Source organism: Sorghum bicolor, chromosome 4 (genome assembly GCF_000003195.3).
Source record: "Sorghum bicolor cultivar BTx623 chromosome 4, Sorghum_bicolor_NCBIv3, whole genome shotgun sequence".
In the NCBI taxonomy this organism is placed as follows: Eukaryota; Viridiplantae; Streptophyta; class Magnoliopsida; order Poales; family Poaceae; genus Sorghum; species Sorghum bicolor.
In genome coordinates, this window is record NC_012873.2 from 59,635,473 (window position 1) to 59,661,177 (window position 25,705).

Below are 25,705 nucleotides of genomic sequence, written 5' to 3' on the forward strand. Positions count from 1 at the left end.
ATATATATAATCTTAATTAGTAAAGCGCTTGGAGTATTGTGTACGAAGAAACAGCGGCTGATCGGTACAGCAAACGACTTTTCGCCAGGGGACCTCTTCTTCTGGTCCTCCAGATCCCAAAATGCTCCTCCAACGTGTCTCGAAACCATGCCGTGGCCCCCAACTGAAAATCCAGCCGCAGCCAATCGCATTTCGAGGAACCGGATGGGGTATTTCCAGCGGGCCAATCGCCTCCCGGATAAGGCCTGCAGGTGGGCCCCACACGTCTACACTAAAAGTGGAAAGTACACTTAGCATCGCGGCCGACGGGGCCGAGAGGTCCCCGAAAAAGAGCCATGCTGGGCCATGTCTCCCTCTCTCACTCACTCATGCAGCCCTAATCCGGAAGTGATATTTTCTTGCGATTTTGTCGCGCTAGCGGCCAGAGCTCGATCGGGGTTGGAGCTGTGGAGCTCGATCGCGCACCTAGCTAGCTTTCTGCAAGTTTCCCGGGGATCGCTGCTAGCTGCACCGTGCTTAATTTGTCGGCGGCACGTACATGAGCAGCTCGAAGCACGCGGCGGCCGGCGCCGGCGCCGTGGGTGGCAAGGCCGCGCGCGCCTGCGACAGCTGCCTGCGGCGGCGCGCGCGGTGGTACTGCGCGGCCGACGACGCCTTCCTGTGCCAGGGCTGCGACGCGTCGGTCCACTCGGCGAACCCGCTCGCCAGGCGGCATGAGCGCCTGCGCCTGCGCCCGATGACGTCGCCGCCAGACCCCGCGCACTCGACGCTCGAGGCCGGCGGCGTCGGCGTGGCGTCGACGTCGACGTGGAAGAAGCGCCAGCAGCAGCAGCAGCAGGTCGCGCCGGCGTGGTCCAAGCGCAAGGCGCGCACCCGGAGGCCGCACGTCAAGAGCGTCGGGCAGCTGCTGTCGAGGAAGCTCGTCGTCGTGCCTGAGGTGGCCACCGTCGAGTCGTCGGAGGAGCGGAAGGTCGAGGAAGAGGATGAGGAAGAGGAGGAGGAGGAGGAGCAGCTGCTGTACTGCGTGCCGACCTTTGACCGCGCCCTGGCCGAGCTCTGCACGCCGCCGCCTCCGCTCGATGACCCGACGGCCACGGCCTCATCATCCTGCTGCAGGGATAATGACGTCGACGGCGCCGTGGACAACGCAAAGGCGGCACCACCGGCGGTGGTGGTCGCGGAATCGCCCGTGCAGCAGCTCCCGGACAGCTTCGCTGGCTTCGGCCCCACGGACGCCGAGCTTAGAGAGTTCGCCGCCGACATGGAAGCCCTTCTTGGCCAGGGCCTGGGCGACAGCAACGAGCTGGATGAATCGTTCTACATGGAGAGCCTAGGGCTAATGACGACGACGCAGCAAGCGGAAGACGTCGACGTCGGGCGGGTGAAGATGGAGCCCAACGGCAGCGTAATCTCCCGCTCCCGCGGCGAGGGCGCTCCCGGATTTGGCCCCGCGGAGCTGATGAAGCCGGAGGCGTCGTCGGCTGAGGTGCTGGTGCTGGACATAGACTTCAACTGCAGCTCGCCCACGGTGATGATGGATCACGAGGACGAGGACAGCTTCGAACACAAGGCGTCGGCGAGCAACGGCGACGCCGCCGCCGCGGGTACGCAATTCTTGAAGAGGAGCCTGGATCTCAGCCTCAACTACGAGGCCATCATCGAGAGCTGGGGAAGCTCGCCGTGGACCGATGGCCAACGGCCAAACGTCCAGCTCGACGACTTCTGGCCCCACGCTCACCTCACGGTACGTGATGATTTTCGGAATTCACGCCGCTGCTCCTCGTCCTTGATGATCGATCGCGCGCGCATATGCTTCGATCGATTTTGCAAGTTTCAAGTAGAATCGGGTTCATGAAAGATTTGCTGCGTGTGTACGGTGCAGGGCTGGATGGCGGGAGGAGGACGGCTGGGTGGGGAAGCGGCGGCGGTGAGTCCACGGCTGGGGATGGTCGGCGGGCGGGAGGCGCGCGTGACGCGGTACCGGGAGAAGCGGCGGACGAGGCTGTTCGCGAAGAAGATAAGGTACGAGGTGCGGAAGCTCAACGCGGAGAAGCGGCCGCGGATGAAGGGCCGATTCGTCAAGCGACCTGCCGCTGCAGGAGGAGGAGGAGCTGCCATTGCCGCCCCGTGCGCCGTCACCTAGCTTGCCGATGTCGTCCGTACTGTCGCCACGCCCTGCCCGTGCGTGCCGTTCGTGGTCAGGCCGCGCCCGTGTCGCTCAGTCGCTGTGAGTGTCGAGGTCGTTGGACGACCTGTAGGGCCTTTGCAAGGGATCATTCACGGGCTCGGCATGAAATTACGGACTCAGAATTTGTCGAAGCTACTTTAGACCACTCTAGTTAGTTGGTTCTACACATCACCTTGTTGTTTCTCTCAATCGTTTCGGCATCCGTGAATGCGGAGGATTGAGACAAAACCGTGCTGTGCATTGTACAGGATCGGAGTGCCGTCCCACCGTCTGGCTTATTAAGCCATATAAAAGTTAAGGAACAGAGACATCAAACAGAAAACCATGTAAACTGCATGCATCTTGTAACTAGCCATCTGGAGTATATATGTGCAGTAAACCTTTAATTTTGTTTTGTTGCGTAATGCGTATAATCCATACGTCCTCAGTTCGTTATTATATGGATATATGTATATATACATATATACTCCCTCCGTGTTTTATTTACTTGTCCTATTAGCTTTGATCACACTAGTAGAGAAATGACCTTTGATCTCTCTGTCAAAATTGGCTTTGGTTCCAGAATTCTATGAGTCCAGGATTACAAGAACCTTTAGTCCCGGTTGGGTTCGCTAACTGGGACTAAAAGCCCCTGCCCAACGGCTACTACGCCATAATGATGTGGCAGGAGACCTTTAGTCCCGTGTGGAACAACAACCGGCACTAAAAGGTCAACTTTTACTCCCGATTCTTGGCTCAAACCGGGAGTAAAACTATTGTCCCGGCTGGTGGATGGATCCGTGGCTGGAAATGGACCTTTAGTTCCGGTTGTATTCACTGATCGGCACTAAATAAAGCTCCACCCTATATATCCCAGTCACCTTCTCGGCCAACTTCTTTCTCCCCGAGCTTTCAGTTCAAATTTCAAGATAGTGTTTTTGCTTTCTCCATCCATTCTTCGATTCATCCATCCATTCTTCAATTCATCCATCGATTTCATAGTAGAAAAAGATTAGATTCAAAAAAATATAGATTCACTATAAAAAAGACTTTCATAGTATAGAAAATTTATATATTGTGTATAAGGATTTTTTTAAATAATAGGTCAAAGATAGTCAACATATTTAACTTGGAACAAAGCTAATGTGCCGATTGAGTATATAACTACAGTATATGACAAGCTCGATTTGAGGGTATCCACTTATACTTCTATAGGCCTTGTTTGGCTATATGCATTGGGATAGATTATGAATGAATAAAATTAACTAATTTTCACCTCAATTTATCTCAATATATGTGGGTTAAGATGAATATAGGTGCAGCTAAATAAGCCCATGCATAGATGGCCATCGATTGACGAATTGACTCCGGTGGATAAGTTGGCTAGGCAAATGTTTAATTTTGCAAGCGGTATATATTTCTCTCAACTCACAAGGTGTGTAATGCAAGTAGGTAGCAACACATATTGTGTGACACTTGTGTATCCTATATTTCTGAAAACTGAAGTCTGATCCACTATTTGAACTAGCCTCTGAATTTGAAAGGCCTCCTTGAACTTTCGAATGTTGAACAGCAATACACCTTAACTTCTAAAACTGCAGAAAATACCCCACTTGACCATTTCAAAATGGTTTATTGGATAGTTTAGTTGACGTGGCAGTGGGGCCCACACATTGTTTGGTCTCCCTCTTTCTCTTATATAAAAAGTAAAATCTTTTTACATATAATGCCGTATGGATACTCTGTTCTTTGTTGTATATTTCTGTGAGTTACTATTATTTTTTTTCTCACAATAAATCAGCAAATAATATTTTCAACTATAATTTTTCAGACCTGCGAACAAGCTCATCAAAGCCGTAGAGGTCGACACATAACTCATTTCTTAATATATCACACCATGCATCGTTTCTTGTTGTAAGTTAGGATATGTTTGACCTTTGCTGGGTTCAAGTTGCGGTGGTACCTCCTAGGCTATTTTTCCTCTGCTTTTCAAATTGCCTTTTTCTATTTTTTGGTTAGATATCTTGTTTATTTCACCCCTACTTTTTCTTCTAATTAAATTGATTTAGCAAATCTCTTGTCGTTATTTGAAAAAATAAGAGTAAAACATTGAAAGGGTAGGGGGGGGGGGGGGTGGGGGTCTCCCGTCTCCCTGAGATCTGAGTGTCTCTCTGTTGCAAAGTGACACCTAGTGTTTAGTGGCCGTTCCCATTTCTTTTTTATTTTACAAAAGTCATCTGAATTTCGCATTGGATGTGAACATTTCTTAGGATTACGAACGTACCAACATTTAAGAAAAAAAATATCTGATCTCACATATGTTAAAATGCTTTTTTTTTTAGTTCAGAGCTTTCATCACTCTTGCACCCTAGCAAAATCGCTAGTGACAAGATCCTCAATAGCATGAGGTACATCATCCCAGGTAGCATGAGAACTACTGGGCAACTTAAAACCTATAGCTGCTAGTTCATGAGCTAACTTATTATAATCACGAGGACAAAAACTAACTTTACATAGAACAAATTTTGAAGCCATCAAGTGTTTAATTTCAGCAATGATTCCTCCCATCAGAGAGAGTCTATATATACTCCTCACCTTCTAGCGTTGATTTAACTATAAGTGCATCTATCTCCAAGATAATCTTCGAAATCCCCATTGACACTGCCATTCTGAGTCCATTTAAGCATCTCTGTGTGAAACGCACTCTGCAGGAACTTTTCTCTTCCAGATCTCACATATGTGAAAATGCTTTGAATGCACATGAAAATCCAAAAACTTAGCCATAGTGTGTGTTAATGTATTTATCCTAATTTCATTTTCAGCAAAATTGAAGTTTGCTAATTGGGGAAAATAAAATATAAAAATAAAACTCACGTCAGCCCGTGGGCCACTGTAACTTGCTAATGGGCCGAAGTGGGCTGTCTTATGTTGAAGCAAGTCTTGTTTCCCTTGAAGGTTTATTTATTATAAAGAAAAAGAAACATTTTTACCTCCATGGTCTATCATCCGAGTCCAGTTTTGCTCCTTGAACTGGAAACTAAAGTTAGATAAACTGACTCCCTCAACTCTTAAAAACATTTAAATTACCTTTCTGCCTCTCTTAGAAGTGGTGGTTTCATCTTTTTTTAGTGAAAAAAGGTTAAACATTTGATAAGATTTTTAAACCATGAAAAATGTATCTCACATTCCAAAAAAAAAATTAAGAAGATCCTAGAGATATATCGTGACATGACATGAGATATCAAAATAAAAAAGTTTAGAACTAATAAAATCTTTAAGTTTCTAGAAATTAGATTTAGGTCTAGAAAATCAGAAAAATATCCAAAAATATAATAAATCACAAAAAATCTAATCAGTTGATGCTGAATGCAATCATGTTGGTTTCATTTTGCATTCGCGTTGGTTTCATGTCATATTTTTATCGTGGAAAGTTTTCAAAATGCAAATAAGTATCCGTTAGAGTGTTTTAAAAAATTTCCTGATATTTTGGACAATTTTCAAATTTTCTAGAGCTAAATACAACTTTTGGAATCTTCTAAAGATATTTTCATGAGCACTAAATATTTATTTACATTTCTTGTGCCCTAATCTATCTCTAAAAAATTAAAAAAATTAGAGGCTCAAAGATATTTATTCATGGTTAAAAAACCTTATTAGATGTTTACCGTAGTTTTGTGGTTGAAGAAAGATGAATGGCCGTGAAAACCACTTCTAATTGGGTATGGTGGTAATTTACACATTTTTGAGAGCTAAGGAAGGTAGTTTATTCAATTTTGAAGTTTGGGAGGAATACTAGACTCTAACCATAATTTGTAGGGATAGAAGGGACTTTTTTCTAGTTATACTAGAATCATGCCCATGCGTTGCTACGGATATTAAAATCTAAACCATCCTTCGTACTTTCTTTATCTGAAATTAAAAGACATTTGACTTTTTTATTCTAAGTTTGACCACTCGTTTTATTCAAAAATTTGCATAGTCAAATTTAAGTCATTCTTGAACAACTTTTATTAATAAACCAAACCATGATAAAAGAACTGATATTTTATAATAATTTTTGAATAAGCCGAGTGGTTCAAATGTCTTATAATTTAAGATGAATTGAGTATTTTTCAGTTATTATATGAAAAAAAGTCTTGTGTGCATTATCCATTCGAGTTTAGGCATAGACAACCGAAACAAAATGGTCAAACATCTTGTAAGCCTAACTTGTAGTTTAATTTAGCTAAGCGCCCCCTTTGAAGGCTGAAGGCATGAAAAATCTATCATCGATACCTAAGCAGTTTTGCAACCAAGATATAGTTGTTGTTGCACCGTGGCTGCAATCGCTGCAGAAACTATGTTGTACTGCTTCCTACGACCTGGGCAACGTCCATCTTGTAGCTACTATGACAGAAGAGGCACAGGTGAAACTCACAAGGGCAGGGGCAGAAGCTTATGTCTGTGTAGTCAAGTTCGTTGTAGCTTCCATCTCCGACCAACACTATGTCTGAAGACTTGCTCTTGTGTTTGTACCTGATACACAAGGGGCACCTTAAGCACCAAGAAAACAACGAGCACCTTCTTGTTCTCCTTGATCATTTTGTCACAGATGCTTTTGATCAGCGATACAACTATGAGAATCTTCCTCGCACCAGTTTTAACAAAAAGCAATTTGTGTTCCTGCTGTTTGCTTGCTCAAGCACCTCAAGCTGGTACTGCCTTGTCCTATCTTTCAACATCAGTCAATAGCCGTCACTCTTTTCCTTGCCTGCATAGATTGTTCAAAAAATAAACAAAGATATATCTCATAGACATTTTGCAGTACTGAGATAACCTTGTGATCAATACAAATTATCTTATTTTGTAGCAACATTACATCGCAAAACAGATACACCTCAAATGAAAACGTGCAAAGACAGATAAACATGGACATGTGCAGAATCGACAGTCTTCAGCACGTGTCATACCTTCTCTTATCTTTATTTTTGATTCAACTGATATGCCTTGCTCACACATAAATGCCAATATAATTTTAAACTACAATATGATATATGATGAATGTCAATAAAATAAATCAAACAAATTACCGAACACATAATGTATTCATGTATGCAATATAATTGGATCTTGCTACAACCATTCTAATTATAGCTTGCCACGAACTTTTTTTTATTCTTCCCATGTTTAATGAGACAAGCATCCAACTGGGACCAAATACACATAGAATCAACATCAATTGAAACTGAAATTTGTCTGCAAAGATGTTTTAACAATAGTCCAGACATCTAATATCCCAAAACTCAACCTAAGCATCGATGGTTTGGGAAATCCTTGAGTTTGAATAATAGTCTAAGCACATAATATCTCAAATTCCAACCCATAAACATTGATGATTTGGGGACTCTAACAGCAAAACAACACGACACTCTTCTGAGCTGCTGCACAGGGAGTATTGATACATCTGCAAAACACAACTCCAAGGTCCTAGGGATGCCAAACCAGCCATGGATTGACACTAGGAAGTGAAGCTGAGGCCGAGTTGTGGGCAAGTCGGACGGCAGCTCTGGTGAGCGTCGCGGGGAAGGCAAACCAGCCACGGATCAACACCGAGAAGTGAAGGCGAGGCCGTGTCGTGCCGCTGTCAACCAAACTTCGAGGAAATCGAGGCGAAAGAAGTGAAGGCGAGGCCGTGTAATGGCAGCAGCAGTGCTTGGTGGAGGCATTAAGGTAAGAGGTGGCAAGGCGAGGGTTCAGCAGGTCGGTGGAGGACTGGCTGCTGCAGCTGCTTGTTGGTGTTGGGGTCTGTGTGGCGAAGGGCTGCGGCGGTAGCCTTCGCATCGGCGAGTTGCAACTTGCAAGGGTGTTTTGTTCTGCTGTAGAGATTGACAAGCGAGGAGACAGGAAGTGCGTGCGGGGAGCAGGCATGGGCCCACATGTCGGCGCCAAATTTTTACAGAGATGTATGAGGTGGCCGGCTTCACTATGCTAGTGGTAGACGGGTCATAGTGACTCTTTTTAGGAGTAGAGATATGAAATCATTGTAAAATCTCTATGTGTGAACCTCTTTTCTAGATGGTCTATTGGTCAATATACGTTTTTCCTTTGCTTATGTTTCGTGACATCTAAGGTAAACTTATCTATTTTTGGATACATGCCCCTTAAATATGAATTGCATCATGATTCGTGAAACTGTAACATATTGGCATCAGTTGTGTGAAGAATATATGTTGTTGTTGCACATATCAGCACTTAATCAACATGACAGTGTACAAAACACTGGCATGCAGAAACACAACAACACGATATAAGGACATAGGAAGACATTACCGCTACTAGAGGATCATATTTGTAATATTTAGTTTCCACCATCGATCTAGGGGAAATTGTTTTTTTTTGAACTTTATCAAATGAAATGTTATTACGATTAAGGCATATGCATTATGTCAGTACAAATGTGAGTTTGCATGATGAAATCTCAATGCACGATAATGACAGTACAAGCATCAAAATCGCCCCAGCAGCTCTGCGCTCGTGGCGACCGACGGTGGCGGCGGTGGATCGCTTGTATGTTGCTGTGTCCGGTGGGAACCTTTCTCAGCACCGGGAAATCGATGACAGGGCTCTCAGTCACTTGAGACGGTGGTGGCAGCGGATCGCTGGTCTCGTTGCTTGGTCCAGTTAGCACCTTTCTCAGCTCCAGGAAGTCGACGATAGGGCTCTCAGCCATTTGAGACGGTGGCGGCGGCGGGTCGCTAGTCTCGTTGCTTGGTCCAGTTGGAACCTTTCTAAGCACCGCGAAGGTCTCGCCGCTCAGCGCTGCCGGCAAGCGGCGCGTGGCCGACGCCATGGAAGAGAGCATCGTCAGCGGCAGGAGGATCAGTAGAGGCAGCAGCGCCACTGCGGTGATTTTACCAATTCTATCTCTACCACTACCACGAACTAGATCTCAACTTGTGCTTGTTGGTGATGTGGTGGCAAACGATACGCATGGGCATATATTTATAGAATCTCCGCTCTTTGAAACGATTAATTTTGTTGCTGAGCATTGAAACGATATTTGTTGCGTGTAAATGCAGTATATTTATTGCATCTGAAACGTAAATCTAGCAGGTTTATTAGCACCAATTAATCTCCATCCCCACACTTGCTGAATTTTCTCTGGGTTGCGTCCATGAAAAGGAATGTAATTATAGGATAAGTCAAACTAGTTCAAATTTGACTAAATTTATTAGAAATGGTACTAACATTTATTTCTTCAAATAAAACTTATTATGAGAATATATTTTATCACTGATCTAATGATACTTACTTCGTTTTATAAATTTTAATATGTTTCTATATAAATCTAGTCAAAGTTTAAACTATTTGACTCATCAAAAAAATAAGAATTCCATTCACTACTAAAATGATAAAATTCTCCTAGTGTTTTTAAGCAGTAATAAAACACTAGCACTAGTTAGTTATAGTATATGAAAATTTCACTAGCAGGCATTTTGTAGACAAAATTTATATTAAATGACTAGTTCGTGTAGGTGAGAGTTGCTCCAAGACTGACCGATGGTGTTATGTTGGTGTGGGCCGATGTAGATGTTGGCTTCGTGAGAAGCTAGAAAACTATATGTTAATGGAGTTATCCTATTTAGGTATAGGAAGTATATGTGCATATCTTTTTATGGTTATTAGTCCATATCTACCAATCCGTAGTCAGGGGCGTCCCAGAGGCCGTGCAGGCTGTGCGATCGAACTAGGCCCCTAAAAATTATGGGCTCCAAAATTTACTAAATGTTCTAAATATATATAATAATTTTAGGTTTATTTTAATTAGTAAATTAGTCACATAGACTCAATAAATGTGGTCCGCTACTTCCTTCGAGAGAAAGCACATTAAGTTCATGATCGTGAATTAGAAAAGTCTATGGTCGGTAATTCTTCTTCACATAAGTTTGTAACTCTTCGTAAGTTTGTGGCTTCGTCTCTTGGACTTGTTCATCGCTGAAGAGTCGAGACATAGTAGCTATCATAGGCGCCCGGACCCAAATTAGGACGCCAGACGAAGATCATTGCCTAGTATAAATTCCATGCACAATTCATATTTTATTTAGTTATAATTTATATATTGTCTTTGTAATATAATGATATTTGATATTATCTTTTTTAGATTTTGATAATAGATGGTAGGCCTCTCCTTGTTGTTTAGAATCGGGTCTCAGATTTATTTGGGACGCCCCTGCCGTAGTTGAACCGTACTGACTTTATGTATCTTGCTTTGTTTCTAGAGGCCTGAAAAGGACGAGGTAGAAAATTGGACTCAATAGTACCTCTGGTTCGGCGGGCCAAGAATGCAATCGACCTCGGCCTGCAGGTCCCGGCCAACCCAAAGACCATCACTACCATCCTCCATCCGCAGTGTGCGCGCGCAAACAGACAGAGCCGACTCCTCCCGTTGGCATGCTCCTCTCCCCACGCCCACGCGCCGCCGCAGTACCCGGCCTGTCACCGCAGTCAAACGAGCCGAGCGACTCGAGCCGCTCGTTATCCTAACGAGGTGACGGAGCCGAGCTTGTCGTCCTAATCCTGCCATCCATCCAGAGTCCAGGGGGCGTTGCCGCGTTGCGTTCCGCTCTCCCTTTTCTGCTGCGACGGCTGGTCGAGCGCCGGCGCCGCCACCCTTCGCCAGCTCTTCGCAGGCGACGAGCACCGACCAGGTATGCCCGACCCTTATATTCCTTTCCTGCTGCGCAAACCCTAAGTAATAATTTGTATTGGATCTGACGCAGTTAGTGTAAATATGATAATACTAACTTCGTTTTTTTAATATACATAAAAAAAATACCGGCTGTATATGTGTACACCCATGCCTTTGTACCTGGTCTGCCTTGGCATTGCTTGCTACTGAATTCAGACATGGGGGAAGGTGGAGAAGAGAAGTCATTCAATTTCCTTCAAGTTTTGCTCGGTGCGTCAACCTCTCTCTGTCTTTTGTATCTCTCCAGTAGTACTACACTGCTACCTGCTTCGTTCTCCTGGGTGTCTCTTCTTCACCGTCGCTGAAAATTGTGGTTGCTCATTGTCACTGGTTTTAGTTAGGAATGTTCATGTTCCATGATAAAATTGGTTACCCATGGTTCATGCTGGAATTCAGCTTTTGCAGTGCTGAAAGTGAATGGGAATGTTCAAACATGGAATTAGTGTGGTTGGGCAGTTCCCTGTTTAGGCACCATAACGAGGATTGTGGAGTGTGTTAAATGTGATATGCTAATCCTGCTGTTCTGACTTCTGAGAGTTACTAGGTTGCTTTCTGAAAACTTGGTCGCTGTGGTTATAGCCAGAGGGTTGGTGTGCATGTTCACCATATCGTCGTTGCAAACTTTTTTTTTGAGACCAAAGACCCTCTGGTCCTGCTTTATAGAAAGCAAATCTGTCTCAGTGGTTGGGGATGCCAGCTTACAGGAAAGCACAGAAAGATAGCAACGCACGCAGGCGTGTCCCTCTAAACGAAAAGCCAACATCAACAGAAGCGAAACAAAAGTAAGCGTTTTCCTTCAAAAAAAGAAACAAAAGTAAGCGCCTCAGCTGCGCAGATCAATCAATACAAGCAGGTCCTAAACGAACAAACACACTACATAGCTTTCACTGAATGCCTGGCTGTGTCAAACGACGAGGGACTTCCTCCATCATCCTTCGTGCCCAGCTTCTGTCCTTCTCCTTGAGTAGAATACTCCATTTCTGCATAAAATTCAACCGGTGTACCACCATTTCAGGTTGAGTAACAATTCTGGCGTTGAAAATACGAGTTAACCATAGACTCCAGCTTATGGATGCCAAAATATAGATTATTTTGAGACTAGGACCCACCCCTCTTATACAAAAATTACCATGAGAATACATTGAAAAATTGAGTTAAATTTGTGGGCACCAAATTCCAGTAAAATGAATCATGATAAGTCCGCCAAATATAATTTACAAAAACACATTCAAAGATAATATGTTGAGTTGTTTCCACTTGCCACAAAATTTATAGTGAATATCTTCTGGCCAATTGTTCCGCTGAAGGTAGACAATCTGTATAAACCGACCACAGGAAAAATTTATTTTTCTTGGAATTCTAGCTCTCCAAATCTGCATGATCTCCTTATTTTCCATTCCAGGGTAACTAAGCTCTCTATAAAGTGAAGCTGTGGTAAAATTACCAGTTTTGTCTAATCTGTGTCAGGTTCTGTGTTCAACTGAATATCTCTAATCTGTGATATTAACAATAGCCATTCTTCCTGTTCCTCCTCTCCAAAGACCTTCTGAAAGTTAAATTTGTCTCATTATTTTTCAGCGCATTGTATACTGATTCTTCCTGTTCATTACAAATTTCAAAAATTCTACTGTAGACTTCTAAATGGGCAGTTGCCCAGCCAAACATCGAACCAAAACCTGGTCTTCTTCCCATTGTTTGGCACATAGATCAGCCCTCGAATACAATCTTCGTTGCAAACTTTGCTCATTCCATTAAATAGAATGTGGCTTGGCACCTTTTCGTGCCTTTTCCTCTCCTGAATCCTGATATAAAATCAGCAATTATTATTTCGAGGAATAAACAAAAAAAATTGCTAATCTTTTCTTGTGTATAATCTTTCATTTCAGAGGGCAGCATAGCCGGAGGAACTGCTGGTGTTGTGGTGGAAACAGCACTTTACCCAATTGATACTATAAAAACCAGGCTTCAGGTACATATGTTTGCCCCCTTGCACAATAGCTTTTTCCAATACACAACATATTTAATAAGAGCAGTGACGTGCTTTGCCTATAGAATTTTTAATCTAAGTGTGCCTTCAATGTGCTCCAAATCCTATTCAACTCATGTTAAAATAAGTGTTTGTCTAGTTTTATAAGTTAATACGTCGCGCTTCTACTTTCTTAGATGAATCCATTTTCTTCTGTTCATTGTTTACTGGCATATTAGTATCACTACTACTTGCAACATGTACATGTTGTTTGAAGTTTGAGATCTCTGCAGGCTGCTCGAGGTGGAAGCCGGATTGAATGGAAAGGCTTGTATTCTGGATTAGCTGGAAATCTTGCTGGTGTCCTTCCGTGAGTACACCATGTCTCTTTGTCATACTGCATACCATGATCTTGCTTTTCTAAGAGCAATTTGAAGCTGCAAGTTGTTAGCCTATTGTGCCCCAACCTCAAGGTGCCACTGTGTTGTGTATTTAAGGCATTATATGTATCAATTCGTGGTATGATGCAGTTGTTATTTCCCTTTCATATTTATTGGGTAGTTTAGTGTTGTTTTACCTTTAAGGCTTTAACTGACTGCCATGCACCTATTAAGAAGTCATATTCAGTAGTTTAATCTTTTGCAAAGACACCATGAGATGAAATTGCTATATTTTATTCCCAAAGTACCATTTTTCATGTCTATATGATTTTCATAGCATAATGTGTAATTTATGACAGGGCCTCTGCAATATTTGTCGGAGTGTATGAGCCAACTAAAAGAAAATTACTGGAGACACTTCCTGAAAATCTGAGTGCAGTTGCCCATTTTGTAAGTTACAACAGACAAGGCTTATTGTTTGACATTGCTGTTTATACCATGTACATTTTATAGCACCTGTACTGTACTTTTTGGCTTTTACATTACCAAGACTGTTATTTTGTCTTCTCTGTGAATGCTTAGTGCCTACTACAGCATATTTATTATGTTGATCATGTCTTCTAAAACGCAATTGCTACAGACTGCAGGGGCCATTGGAGGTATTGCTGCTTCCCTTGTCCGTGTCCCTACAGAGGTCTGTAATTTTATATTTTACTACTCCAGGTAGTATTATACTGCATCCAAATCAGATCTCTTTGCATTCAGGTGGTCAAACAAAGGATGCAAACTGGTCAATTCAAGTCTGCACCTGATGCTGTTCGTCTCATTGTTGCTAAAGAAGGATTTAAAGGACTGTACGCCGTATGTATATTCTGGCATCTTATTTGGTTAACAGTCTCTTAAGGTGTAATATTTTCTCTCTTCAAGAATGAATTATTGTAGATCTGATGTGTAGATTTTATTCCTACTTAAAATATATCTTGCAATATTATCCATTATAACACTGGTTTCTTTTGGTTTATAGGGTTATGGTTCCTTTCTACTTCGAGATCTTCCATTTGATGCCATTCAATTCTGCATTTATGAGCAAATTCGAATTGGCTACAAAGCTGTGGTACTCTTTCATTGCTGACACTAATATTTTTTTCTCACATCTGTTGAACTACTCATGAACAATCTGTTCAACGCTTCAAACCACTTGCAGTGCTAAAATAAAATTGGGCATTCATAGCAAAATCCTGGATGACTTTTGTTTGGTAGGGTCAAATTTTGTGTTATGATCAGCATTTTGCTATCTCCTGAAGGCATCAGCAGATGTGATTTGGCATGCTACTGTTTTCACCAAAATCTGTTCACACTATTTCTAGGACTTCTATGACTTGATTGATGGTTCATATTATTTAGCCTTCACTAAATAGCTTGGTGTAACCAATGTCTAACATAAACTGCAACTTGAACTTTCCACAATTCTTATCATAATTTTTCCACGATTCATTATCCAGGCGAGAAGGGAGTTGAATGATCCAGAGAATGCACTTATTGGTGCTTTTGCTGGTATAACCAAATTGTCACCCTAATCTTTTGGAACTATCACCTTGCTTCCTCAGTATCTAACTGTCCTCTCATGGGTTATCTCCTTTTCCTGACAAATCACTTCCATCTACTATGTACTTTGCCTTTTTGCTAGGTGCCATCACTGGAGCTATAACAACTCCCCTTGATGTCATGAAGACAAGACTGATGGTTCAGGTGAATACTTGCATGAAGACTTTCCACACAAATCTCCTTCTGCATTACTGACTGTGTCCATATCAATTGTAATTGCAGGGACAAGGGAACCAATACACTGGAATTGTAAACTGTGCTCAGACAATCCTCAGGGAGGAAGGCCCTAAGGCATTCTTGAAGGTAAAACACCAATCGTGTGATCAGCTTCGGTACTCTTAAAATGGAAAACAAACACTAGACTACGTCATGTGAACTGAAAGCTTTTTATGGTCTTTAAATTCTTAAGCTTTTTAGATTCCCTTCCCCATTAGATAAGTTTTCAATCGTGACTTGCGGTTACAGTTTGCTTTAAACTATGTTTTGGGAATTTGAGCCTTTTGCCCAAGCATATGGTACACAGAACAATACAAGGATCTGCATTCTCTTGCATCGGCCCTCTCTTGTGTTGTAGATGGCCCAGATATTGTCATCATTTGTCCAGCTGCCTTTTTTTTTTTCAGTTCTCATGTCTAAAGCTACACTGTGTTCTGAAATTCGTATTCATGTTCTCTGACTATCGTTGGTGCAGCGGAGCACTAGGCTGATATATTTCTGTTGACACATGGCAGGGCATTGAGCCGCGAGTGCTGTGGATTGGCATCGGCGGGTCCATCTTCTTTGGTGTGCTGGAGAAAACCAAGTCGATGCTAGCCGAGAGGAGGAACCGCGAGCTACGGGCCGTCAAGGACGAATGAGTGAAGATCATTTTTTTAACGTTGAATTCCTATCATGTGAAACTAGATAAACAAAATACACCAGGGCCTTCTCGTACTCCAGGGCGTTCACGTTATCACGTACACGTCGAACTTGACCAATAAGCCCACGGCTCCATGCCGTTAGCCTCAGCGCCCTCAACAACCAGCGACTACTGCCGGGTCCGGCGCCCTCTGCCGGTCGCCTGAGTCCTGACTTCTGCAGACACCGCCTGTCGCCTGACCTCGAGCGATACCAGGAAATTAACTGGATTGCCCGTTTCCGTCAGGTGATTTATAGATATGGCTACGCTATGTTACACGGCAGTTCAGTAGAGCCCGTTTGTCACCGCGTGCATCTACGTGAGCTTTGAAATTATAAGAGAGAATACACGAGTTTTATCTAGATAATACTCATCACTCAACACTCATACTGTTTCTACTCATTGAAAACCAAACGTACGTCTTACATGATTTGGAAACCTGGCACTCACTGTTTACATTGGGAGTTATTTGTCTCATCTAATCTACACGCGTTGAAAGTACCGAAACCGAAGGAAACTCCAATATAAATATTGCGTTTCATAACACTATGCAACATCTAAATGCTATGGCAAAGCCTCTAAAACCACAAAATATTTTTGGACCCGGTTTATTTCATCACTCTAAAACGTCTTTAATAACTGATGCGGCAGTCATGAAAACAGTATGAAAATGAGAGTGGCCATTGCCAAATGTCCTAAATCTTTGGGGTTCTTGACAGTATATTTTTACTTTTTCCCCCTCCCCTAACCCCGAGGAAGAAGAGGTCCGGCCATAGGTGTCCATGGAGGTCTAAGTAAATTGTGGGTGTGGTTCCTGATCGCTGAGTGCGGCAAATTATTGGTTTGCTGGATCAGCCTTTGCCTTTGAGATGTGGAGCGTAATACTGGGGCGTCGGCTGTCTCACATGGATGTCGCTGTTATCTCTAATGGATACGATTGTACTAGTGAATCGCGCCGGGTAAATTGTACTAGCTGTAGAGTTGACAGGAGAGGAAACACGTCACGGGATCTTGGTTACCTTTGGGCACTGAACAAACAAGTAGTCGATGATGTGCAGACGTTGGCAACAAGACACATAGTATTGTGTATGATGTGCCACTGAACAAACAAAAGCCGCTGATGTGCCGATGATGCCATGTCACGGCTAGTAAATATAGTATGATGTAAATTAAGGACCAAGCTTAGGGCTGTAAATATGTTACTATGGCCTTGTTTACTTCCAAAAAAATTTGCAAAATAGGAATAGTAGCACTTTCGTTTGTATTTGACAAATATTGTCCAATTATGGACTAATTAGACTCAAAAGATTCGTCTCGTCAATTCCGACCAAACTGTGCATTTAGTTTTTATTTTCATCTATATTTAATACTTTATGCATACATCTAAAGATTCGATGTGACGGGGAGTCTGGAAAATTTTGTAAAATTTTTAGGAACTAAACAAGGCCATATAGAGTCATGGATCATCCAAAGTTGACAGGACTGTTGACATCCTCCCTCTGATCCACTGACAGTTTGACACAAAGGTTGCCATGCAGGCAGCAATAATAATAACCCTTCGCGTCCACGACAAGTTTACTCAAAAGGTGGATTGTGCAGCAACGCAATGAGGACTTCGGTCGCTGCCATTTTAGGTCCCTGATAAAGCTTGCATCTGGACTAGAGAAACCTTTTGCACGATTCAATATTCATATCCCTCTCCATATGCTAGTAGCTGGCATTATTGCTAGATTCAGATCGCCGAATCCACTTTCAAACAAAGAAAGGCGAAGCTGAGATGAGACCAACTGATTAACTGAACTGTTTGTAGTCGGAAACTGAAGATAACTGAAGTTTGCTCTCGCCTCTCGATCGTCTCCACCCGCCTAGCTTGGCCGCGGCGGAACGCGCTATAAAAAGCCGCGCCGCGCGATCGCGAGCTCTGGCTCCTGTGCCGTGCAAGTGCAACCCCCGCGGTCGTCGATCGGCGTCGCTGCCAAGGCAGCTGATACCGTACCCCGGTGATGATGGCTCGGGGAAGTGGTAGTGCGATCGGCGGCAGTGTCGTCCTCGCGTTGGCGGCGCTCCTGATGGTCGGCCTCTTCGTGGCGACGAGCGCCCCGGTCGCCGAGGCGGCGGCGGCGTCGTACATGGTCGGCGACTACGGTGGGTGGAAGTTCAACGTCGACAGGTGGGCCAAGGGGAGGACCTTCCGCGCCGGCGACGTGCTCGGTACGTATACATGCATATCGACAGGCTGTTCCTCCGTGCATATTGCTTCTGCGCGTGTGTGCCTGCCCTTACGCGTGGCGTACGTGCCGGCGGCTTGTGTTGTGCGCGCACGCGCATGCAGTGTTCAACTACAACCGTGCGGTGCACGACGTGGCGGTCGTGAACGCGGCGGCGTACCGGAGCTGCGCGGTGCCCAAGGGCGCCAAGGTGCTGCGGAGCGGGCGCGACAAGGTGAGGCTCGGCAGAGGCACGCACTACTTCGCCTGCACCGTGCGGGGACACTGTCAGGCCGGAATGAAGATCGCCGTCAGGGCCGTGTAGTAGGGGATGGGGATCGATGGGCTGGGCCGTTGGCCATGTGTCCAACAATCTTCGAGAGTCCAGATCGATCTGCTGCCTGATGAAAAATCAACTGCTTGTTAATTTGTGTTGTCGTGTGTATGTTCAGGGCCCGCTAGCTTGTGTTATGTACAACTAATGTGGCTTTTGTGACCTCGGGTTGGTCGTGAGCTGTGACAGATCTACCGCTATTTTCTCCTTAACGCCACATGTTGTGTCTTCCCCCCAACTCCGACGATGGTGTTTTTTCTAAGGGTAAACCCAGCTTTTTTTTTATATATAAAGTTATAAGAGGGGAACAAAGTTCCATCCCATGCTGGGGATTCCAGCTTACAAAAAGGCGCGGAAACTACAACAATAGAAAGAGCTTACACACCAACACATGACCAGCACAACGTCACCAACACAAGCTGAAGTGCTAAACCAGCTAAAACAAAAGAACACAAAAGACTAAAACCTATAGCACCCTCTCCACCTCTAGATCTTCAATTTTCTTCCAAAAACCTGCAGCCAGCTCTCCATTCTTGTAATTTTGTCATCCAAATATCGGGCATCCTGTTCTCTAAGAAGAATGCGCCACTTCTGCAAGCACACAAAAAATTTATGGGAAACTTCATTAGAGTTTCTAGGAAAAGTCTTCTCAATCCCCATCTATTTCTAACAGACTATAATCCCCTATAAAACTATCGCAAACATAAAGAGTTTAGTATGATAGTCACTACCCCCCATAGGAATATAGTTCTCAAAACATCTTGCATACTACTAGGAGTTCTATCCTAACCTAGAAGCCTCTTTAAAGCAGAACCAAATGACTTAATCAATATGACAGTTGAAGAAAATATGATCTCCAGTTTCCTCCACCCCGCACAAGCAGCAGTTTTTGCTACCCTTCCACTACTCTTCTTCAAGTTAACCCCAGTTTGAATCCTATTCTGAATTGCCATCCACATAGCACTCCTTCAAGTCAACCCCAGTTTGATCCTATTCTAAATTGCCATCCTTGATCTTGTTTGGTAGCTTACTTTTCCACAACTTCATTATTAGTAAGACCCCTAAAAGACAATCTTCTATGCATCGATCTCGTGGTATATTTTATAGATTTATCTAGCACCCAAATAAATTTATCCACCTCATCATTTAACTTGTAATCTTCCGATCTATTCATAAGTATTTCCCATTCTCTCATGTCTCTGTCCCCAAAGCTCTCCTAAAAAAACATTCTAGCCGTCACCCTCCCAACAACTACTAGCTAAGAAGTCTTTATCATAGCAAATAGTGTAAAGAGAAGGAATGGTATATTTAGATGTATCTCTCCCATCCAAATGTCTTCCCAAAATCTAGTCTTCTTTCCATTGCTGACCTTTACCTTACAACACCATTTCAAGAGTTCTGATCTGGTTCTTAGAATACCTTTCTAGAATTTTGACCCGTTCTTCCCATAACAACTCCAACGATGTTAGGGTTCAAGTTTCACTCAATGGAGGGTGGCAATACGGATTGGCACAAGAACGCACCTCCTTCCAAAATTGGAAACAAATCTTCCTATATGTCACTTATTTTTAATTTGCCCAATATGAATCAATTTGTTACGAAAGCTCCCATGGTATTTTAGTATGGTTCAATTTCCTCTTCGGTCTCATGTTGTTGCTTTAAAGTTTTTATTTATTGGTGCAACACCTCTACATGGTACTCCAATCTGCATACACTTGACACATTTGATCTTTCATTTTTTTCGATCTGTATCATTGGCTACTAATTTCTTCTAGAATATATTCTTAAAATCCACCGGATAGAACATACTTTAAAAGTATTTTTGAATACAAATCAACACATAGAATTTGTATGTTTTCAAACTAAATAATATAATAGTTATTGGGGTTTGTAGGTTTTAAGGTTTGAACAAATCTTTTTGACACAAGGTAGTATCTAGTAACACACTATATTATGGTTGGGTTATTTGTATTACCTATTTTTTATTTTTATTTTTGTAATTTCACTATCATTGTTAGCCATTTCATCGTTGTATTTCCATCCTTAATCTACATATCTACTACGCATGTGATGGTAGCAACAAAACTAATTATAGGAGGAAAAGTCAAAATCAATGCAACGTATGTGAGAGTTTATGTATTTTCCCCTTCCACATGTCCAAATTGCTAATAAACTATTTTCTTATCTCGGCTTTTCATGATATATTACCGGAAATACTTGGGGCTGGGGCAGGACGTACAAGGGCTTAACAGTTAACACATGTCACATACACAAAGCATCGCTCCCTTGTAACCACCAAACCGGTTTGAGGCTCAAGTGTCAACGACTTGCTGCTACGAGGGCCAATGGACGAAATCCAGCGAGGCGCACCTCAGATTTTTGAGATAGGGATGAAGCCAATCACAACCCCGCGTCCCGCCACGTGGCTGATCATCCAATGGAGTGGACGCAGAGCAACGGGCACGCAGGAAAAAGGAGGCTCATTCTACAGTCTACACCGTACCGAGCTCCTCCGCGTCGTAGGCGTAGCAAAATCAGCAAGGCAAAAACGAAGCAGAGGCCAGGGACGCGCCAGCGCGAGCGATAAGGCACACTGCCATGGCCGCCACCACGGCGTACTCCACCGCGCTTCTCGGCGGGGCGCGCCTCCCCTCTGCAAGAGGAGCCGCCGCACCGCCCTCCTCCCTCGGCCTCCTCCCGCTGCGGTCTCCGCTCCCTCTCCGGCTCCAAGTCCAAGATTCTGCGCCGCCGAGGCTGTCGCTGCTCCGGGTGAAGGCCTCCTCCGATGACTCCTCGGCCGCCAGTGGGGACGAGCTCATCGCCGACTTGAAAGCCAAGGTACGCACGCCGTACGTAGCTCGAAATGAAAGGTGGGAGATGCTGTACGTACGAGTCGATCGCCGACTTGCATTGGAATGGTGTGAACCGCATGGATCAAAAAACTGTCGTGACCGTGCGTGATGTGTACTCGTAACAGTGGGACGCCGTCGAGAACAAGAGCACTGTCCTCACCTACGCCGGCGGCGCCGTCGTCGCTCTCTGGCTGACGTCCGTCATCGTCGGCGCCATCAACTCCGTGCCTCTGGTACGTCCTCCCCTCTCCTCCGATCCCCCCGTGGTTGTATGCTCTTGTCCTTCCTGTTTGTTTAGATTCAGCTGCCAGCTGATGACTGGCCAGCAGCTAGCCTGATACAGTAAGTTCATGCTTGGTTTCTGCAGCTCCCCAAGATCATGGAGCTAGTCGGGCTCGGCTACACCGGATGGTTCGTCTACCGCTACCTTCTCTTCAAGGTACGAGCGCGATGCGGTTCAACAGTAGCAGTGAACCATGCATCTCTGAATTTGGAACATGCAAATTAGCCTGCACTGGTAGCGGCATCAAGTAGTACTACGTAGCACTGAAAATGCTGTTGGATTAATTAACATTTCGGCATCTATCTATTCACTTGATTGCAGGAAAGCAGGAAAGAGCTCGCCGACGACATCGAGTCACTCAAGAAAAAGATTGCTGGTTCAGAGTAAAATGTTGTTCTCTTGAATTTTTTTGGACGATTCTTTCGAGAACACGCGTTGTTGCCTCCTGTCTAGACTCCAGAGTGCTACTTGTCTTTGCACTTTGAATACCGTATGTATGTACTTGTGTCCCAGTAGCGAGGTTTGTACGATGATGGAGAATAACACTGGACACCCCTCGGGGAATGTTTTCTTAAATGAATTGGGTATCCAGATTTTTTTTTTTCCATCACTTCATTTTGCAATCCGTATATGCCTCTCACGACTTGACACCCAATTCCTAATCCTTGTGACTGTGATTTTCTTAACAGGCCGAGGATTGCCAGCGTAGCTGGACAAGGTAATGGTTGCTAGCAGGCCGAGGTGTTTGCTAGCTTAGCTCTCCTCTTCCGAGAGAATTAGCATTTGGACTCGGCCGAGGTGTTTGCAAGCAAGCACGGAGAAGTCGTAATCCTTGATGATGGTGTTTGCTAGCTTAGCTCTCCTCTTCCGGCTTCTCCGTGCTTTTCCCTCCCTGGCTAAATCACTGCTGCCACAGTGGTTACAGGCTTGAAATTGACAACATCAATAGCAATTTGCTTTGATGATATACCTATTTATTCGTTATATATCCTGCTCGACGATGATATTCTGAGTTCAAAATGCAGTAGCGTATGCATTTACTCGTGTGTAATTTCAAACTCCTTTCGTCTTAATGAAACACGGGTGGCAGCCCTGTTCGCGAAAAAAAATTTACTCGTGTGGTTGTGTCAGTTCATTAGCTCCAACAGTGCGTTTTTAAAGTCCTAAAAATGTACTTTTGATCTTAATAGACCTATAAGCAATATATAGGGGCATAATTTAATGGGCCGCCAATGCATTTAGCTCTAACATTATGCTGCATGGTTGTTATATCATCGTGGAGTATAGCAGGTTGCTTGGTTTAGGTGTACTCCAACAGAAATTTCTCCTTGCTCTCTGAGAACTTGTAAAGAAAATATTAGAAAGTTGGGATTTGGGGATAGGATGTTCTGGTGGATTATTGCAGTAGCGGCATCTCACAGGATCGTCGCTTGGAATGCCTCGATGGATTGTAGCTCCCAGTTTCCAGTAGGCGGTAGTGGGGGACTGATCAGGTTTATTGTATCCCAAAGGTCAATTGGTCAAGTAGCAAATCACCGCATCATATATAGGCAGTGTTGTTTGGATTCTTTATCCCTCCTATGTATTTTGTTACCAGGTTTATTTATTTTTACTAAGCAGTACGTTTTTGTTTCATGTATGTGCACGCCTATTTGTTTGATGAAATGTCTTGCTAATGCAACTACTGGATGCACTATTACATTTATTTCAAAAAATAGTAGGCCACTGATGAACATAACAATAATTTTGTTTGGGATTTATATGGAGTGTCATATGCTCAATGAATAGTCCCTACTCCGATAAATGCCTGAAGTGCTCTAGCTATGGCACTATAATACTCTGCTAATATCCTCGCCCAGGGGCGGGCCCAGGCCTAGGGCCAGTAGGGCCATGGCCCTAGTCGTGGCTCAAAAAATTTAAGAGCAACTCTTTAGATTTGGCCCAAAATAGAAGCCCATGAAAGAAAACAACTAGCACACACAGGAGAGAACTCATATCCTCACTCACCCGACGCCGCCGCACGCTCGCATGCCCGCAGGCCGCAGCTTCGCTCGCTCCGCCCGTAGCCGGGGCCCTGCTCTCTCGGCGGCGGCGCCTTCGCCTCCCTCCTCTCTCGGCGCCTCCCTCCTCGCGGTCGCAGCCAGGGCGTGGCCATGGCCTGTGGGCGCCTGCAGCAGCGCAGGCAGGCAGACGCAGCGTAGCCGAGCAGGCTCCCTGGCGCCAGCTCGCGGCTGCGGCGGCCGGTCGGCCACCAAAGGCGCAGCGCGCAAGTAGGCAGCGCCGCAGGGGCCACGAGGCAGGGCCGTAGGGACGCAGCGCAGGGGCCACGGCCATGGGGCAGGGGCGCAGGGCGTGGCCTAGCCGGCTGCCCAGCTGACCCCCTCGGCAGTGATTGAGTGAAGGTAGTTCTTTAATATTTTAGTAGTTCAGTAGTTTTTTTTTTCTCTTGATTTTTCAGTAGTGATTGAGCGAATGCAATAAATCTTCACTAGACAATAGGTATTTATTTTTCAATGTTCATTGATATTTCTTAGCTATTATCGTATTATTAATTATATAGTTCAAGTTTATCTGAATTTGCAAACTTTGCTTGAGAATTTTTATTTTCTGTGCTATACATGTGTATATATATGGTCCTATAAACTATACTATAGATTGTAGTTTTTGGATTTTGACCACTAGGATTTGGCCCTAGTCTTGGTCGAATCCTGGGTCCGCCACTGTCCTCGCCAATTTCTCCAACTCTCGAGGTGAGGTTCAAACTTATAATAACTATTAAGAATTTTTGCCTATAGAACTAAAATCATAGTGACTTTGCTTATGTGTTGCATTGTACAATACAACCCCGTTTATGTAAAAAATTCGTCTCATCAATTCCGACCAAACTGTGTAATTAATTTTTATTTTCGTTTATATTTAATACTTCATGCATACGTCTAAAGATTCGATGTGGCGAAGAATCTAAAAAATTTTACAAATTTTTTGGAACTAAACAAGGCCATATATGATCTTTTCTTTTTCCACTAACCTCATATCGAACTGTGCATATGGCGGCTATAAATATCTTGAGACAGGAAGGTAGGAGTGCAAGTGAGTAATTGAGTAATTGACACTTGGCGTATCCTTCGACATGTCACTATCATACCACTACGCGCAGAAAATTCGAAAATCAGGTACTACAAGTTCTAGAACTTTCGAGGTTCCCAGGCCACTCGTAATATCTCAACTTAGTTTAGTCGTAACGGGATGATACGACACTACCATATGAGCAAAAGAAAAAAAAATCTAAAATCAGGTACTACAAGTTCTAGAACGTTCGAGGTTCCCTGACCACTGGTAATAATATCGCAGCTTAGTTTAGTCGTAACGAGGAGGGGCCAGCATATAAAAAGCCGGGGCCTGATTGGACCGAGTACTGTCGTCCCACGCTGCACTCCCGACACCTGTTCCGTTTAAAATCGGGGCGTCGACGTGGCCGCGTGCACAGCCACAAACCCTCCGCCGCCGCAATTAACAATTCGCTAATCCGCTCGGCGCAGCGCAAACCCCCCTCTAATCGCCCGCTAAACCGCTCCCTCCCTCCGCTAAAAAGGCCAATCCCGCTGCATCCCCTCGCTTTTCATATCCCCCACTTGGGGCTTGGGGTTGTTCTAGACTCGCCGATACGATCCTTCTAGACACTTCGACGCGCCCGTTATAAAGGCCGGCGCCACATCCGGGGCGACGGCACATCAGCACCCGCTCACAGGTCACAGCCCCTTGCTCATTGGATGAATGGATGGGGGGCCGGCGGACGGAAATCGCGAGAGGATGCGAAGGTACGGAGAAGTTTCTAGACGCCACTAGTTTCTTCTATTGCCTGTGACTGAGATCTGTTAGAAGGATTTCGATGTCATTTTTTTTTTCTGTTCAGACGTCGTGTGTGATGTTATGTTGAGCGGTGAGCGCGGCGGGGGTGCACCGGTGGTAGATCCGCCGTTTGGCTCTGCTGTTGTGGTTATTGCTGGATTTCACATATAGGTTCGGGAGAAGGATGTTAGTGTTAACTGTGTCTTTGTTTGAACGTGTCGTTTGGCTGATTAGTCATGGCTAAAAGTATTGTTCGTTGATTTATTTTGAGAAAAAACACTATTAAATAACTGACAGATTCGATAGATAAGCTCAAGCAAACGAGAAATTTTGGCCGTCCCACAAGATATCTAGCTGTACTTAAATGCCATTGTGCTTGTTTAGTTCTGATACTGTTTGAACCTGTTAAACCAACAACCACGATGTCGAGCATTTC

The 25,705-nt window shown here is 44.2% G+C and overlaps 4 protein-coding genes and 1 pseudogene across 6 annotated transcripts; 4 read left to right on the forward strand and 1 right to left on the reverse strand.

Moving 5' to 3' along the window:
• Positions 285–2,601, forward strand: LOC8068628 (annotated as a pseudogene).
• Positions 10,560–16,125, forward strand: LOC8071064 (S-adenosylmethionine carrier 1, chloroplastic/mitochondrial). Its single transcript, XM_002452561.2, has 12 exons — positions 10,560–10,854; positions 11,052–11,105; positions 12,782–12,864; positions 13,155–13,231; positions 13,601–13,691; positions 13,882–13,935; positions 14,007–14,102; positions 14,266–14,355; positions 14,744–14,795; positions 14,929–14,990; positions 15,069–15,149; positions 15,578–16,125. The coding sequence occupies exons 2-12, from the start codon at positions 11,054–11,056 to the stop codon at positions 15,701–15,703; spliced, it is 864 nt and encodes a 287-aa protein (XP_002452606.1). The 5' UTR covers positions 10,560–10,854; positions 11,052–11,053; the 3' UTR covers positions 15,704–16,125.
• Positions 17,381–18,523, forward strand: LOC8077691 (basic blue protein). Its single transcript, XM_002452562.2, has 2 exons — positions 17,381–17,955; positions 18,077–18,523. Exons 1-2 carry the CDS (start codon positions 17,748–17,750, stop codon positions 18,274–18,276), a joined length of 408 nt encoding a protein of 135 aa, XP_002452607.1. The 5' UTR covers positions 17,381–17,747; the 3' UTR covers positions 18,277–18,523.
• LOC110434912 lies at positions 18,609–25,111 on the reverse strand. The gene is made up of 2 exons (XM_021459873.1): positions 23,428–25,111; positions 18,609–18,876 (listed from the first exon to the last, which is right to left on the reverse strand). The coding sequence occupies exons 1-2, from the start codon at positions 23,752–23,754 to the stop codon at positions 18,772–18,774; spliced, it is 432 nt and encodes a 143-aa protein (XP_021315548.1). The 5' UTR covers positions 23,755–25,111; the 3' UTR covers positions 18,609–18,771.
• LOC110434911 (protein CURVATURE THYLAKOID 1A, chloroplastic-like) lies at positions 20,723–23,055 on the forward strand. Of its 3 annotated transcripts, none has more exons than XM_021459871.1 (5): positions 20,723–21,123; positions 21,263–21,370; positions 21,505–21,576; positions 21,742–21,803; positions 22,110–23,055. In XM_021459871.1, exons 1-5 carry the CDS (start codon positions 20,884–20,886, stop codon positions 22,150–22,152), a joined length of 525 nt encoding a protein of 174 aa, XP_021315546.1. In that variant the 5' UTR covers positions 20,723–20,883; the 3' UTR covers positions 22,153–23,055. The 3 variants fall into 3 exon arrangements, 2 of the variants coding, with proteins under 2 accessions (XP_021315546.1, XP_021315547.1); XR_002452470.1 differs by having other exon boundaries at positions 20,726–21,123; positions 21,742–22,004; positions 22,110–22,424; XM_021459872.1 differs by lacking the exon at positions 22,110–23,055 and having other exon boundaries at positions 20,726–21,123; positions 21,742–22,030.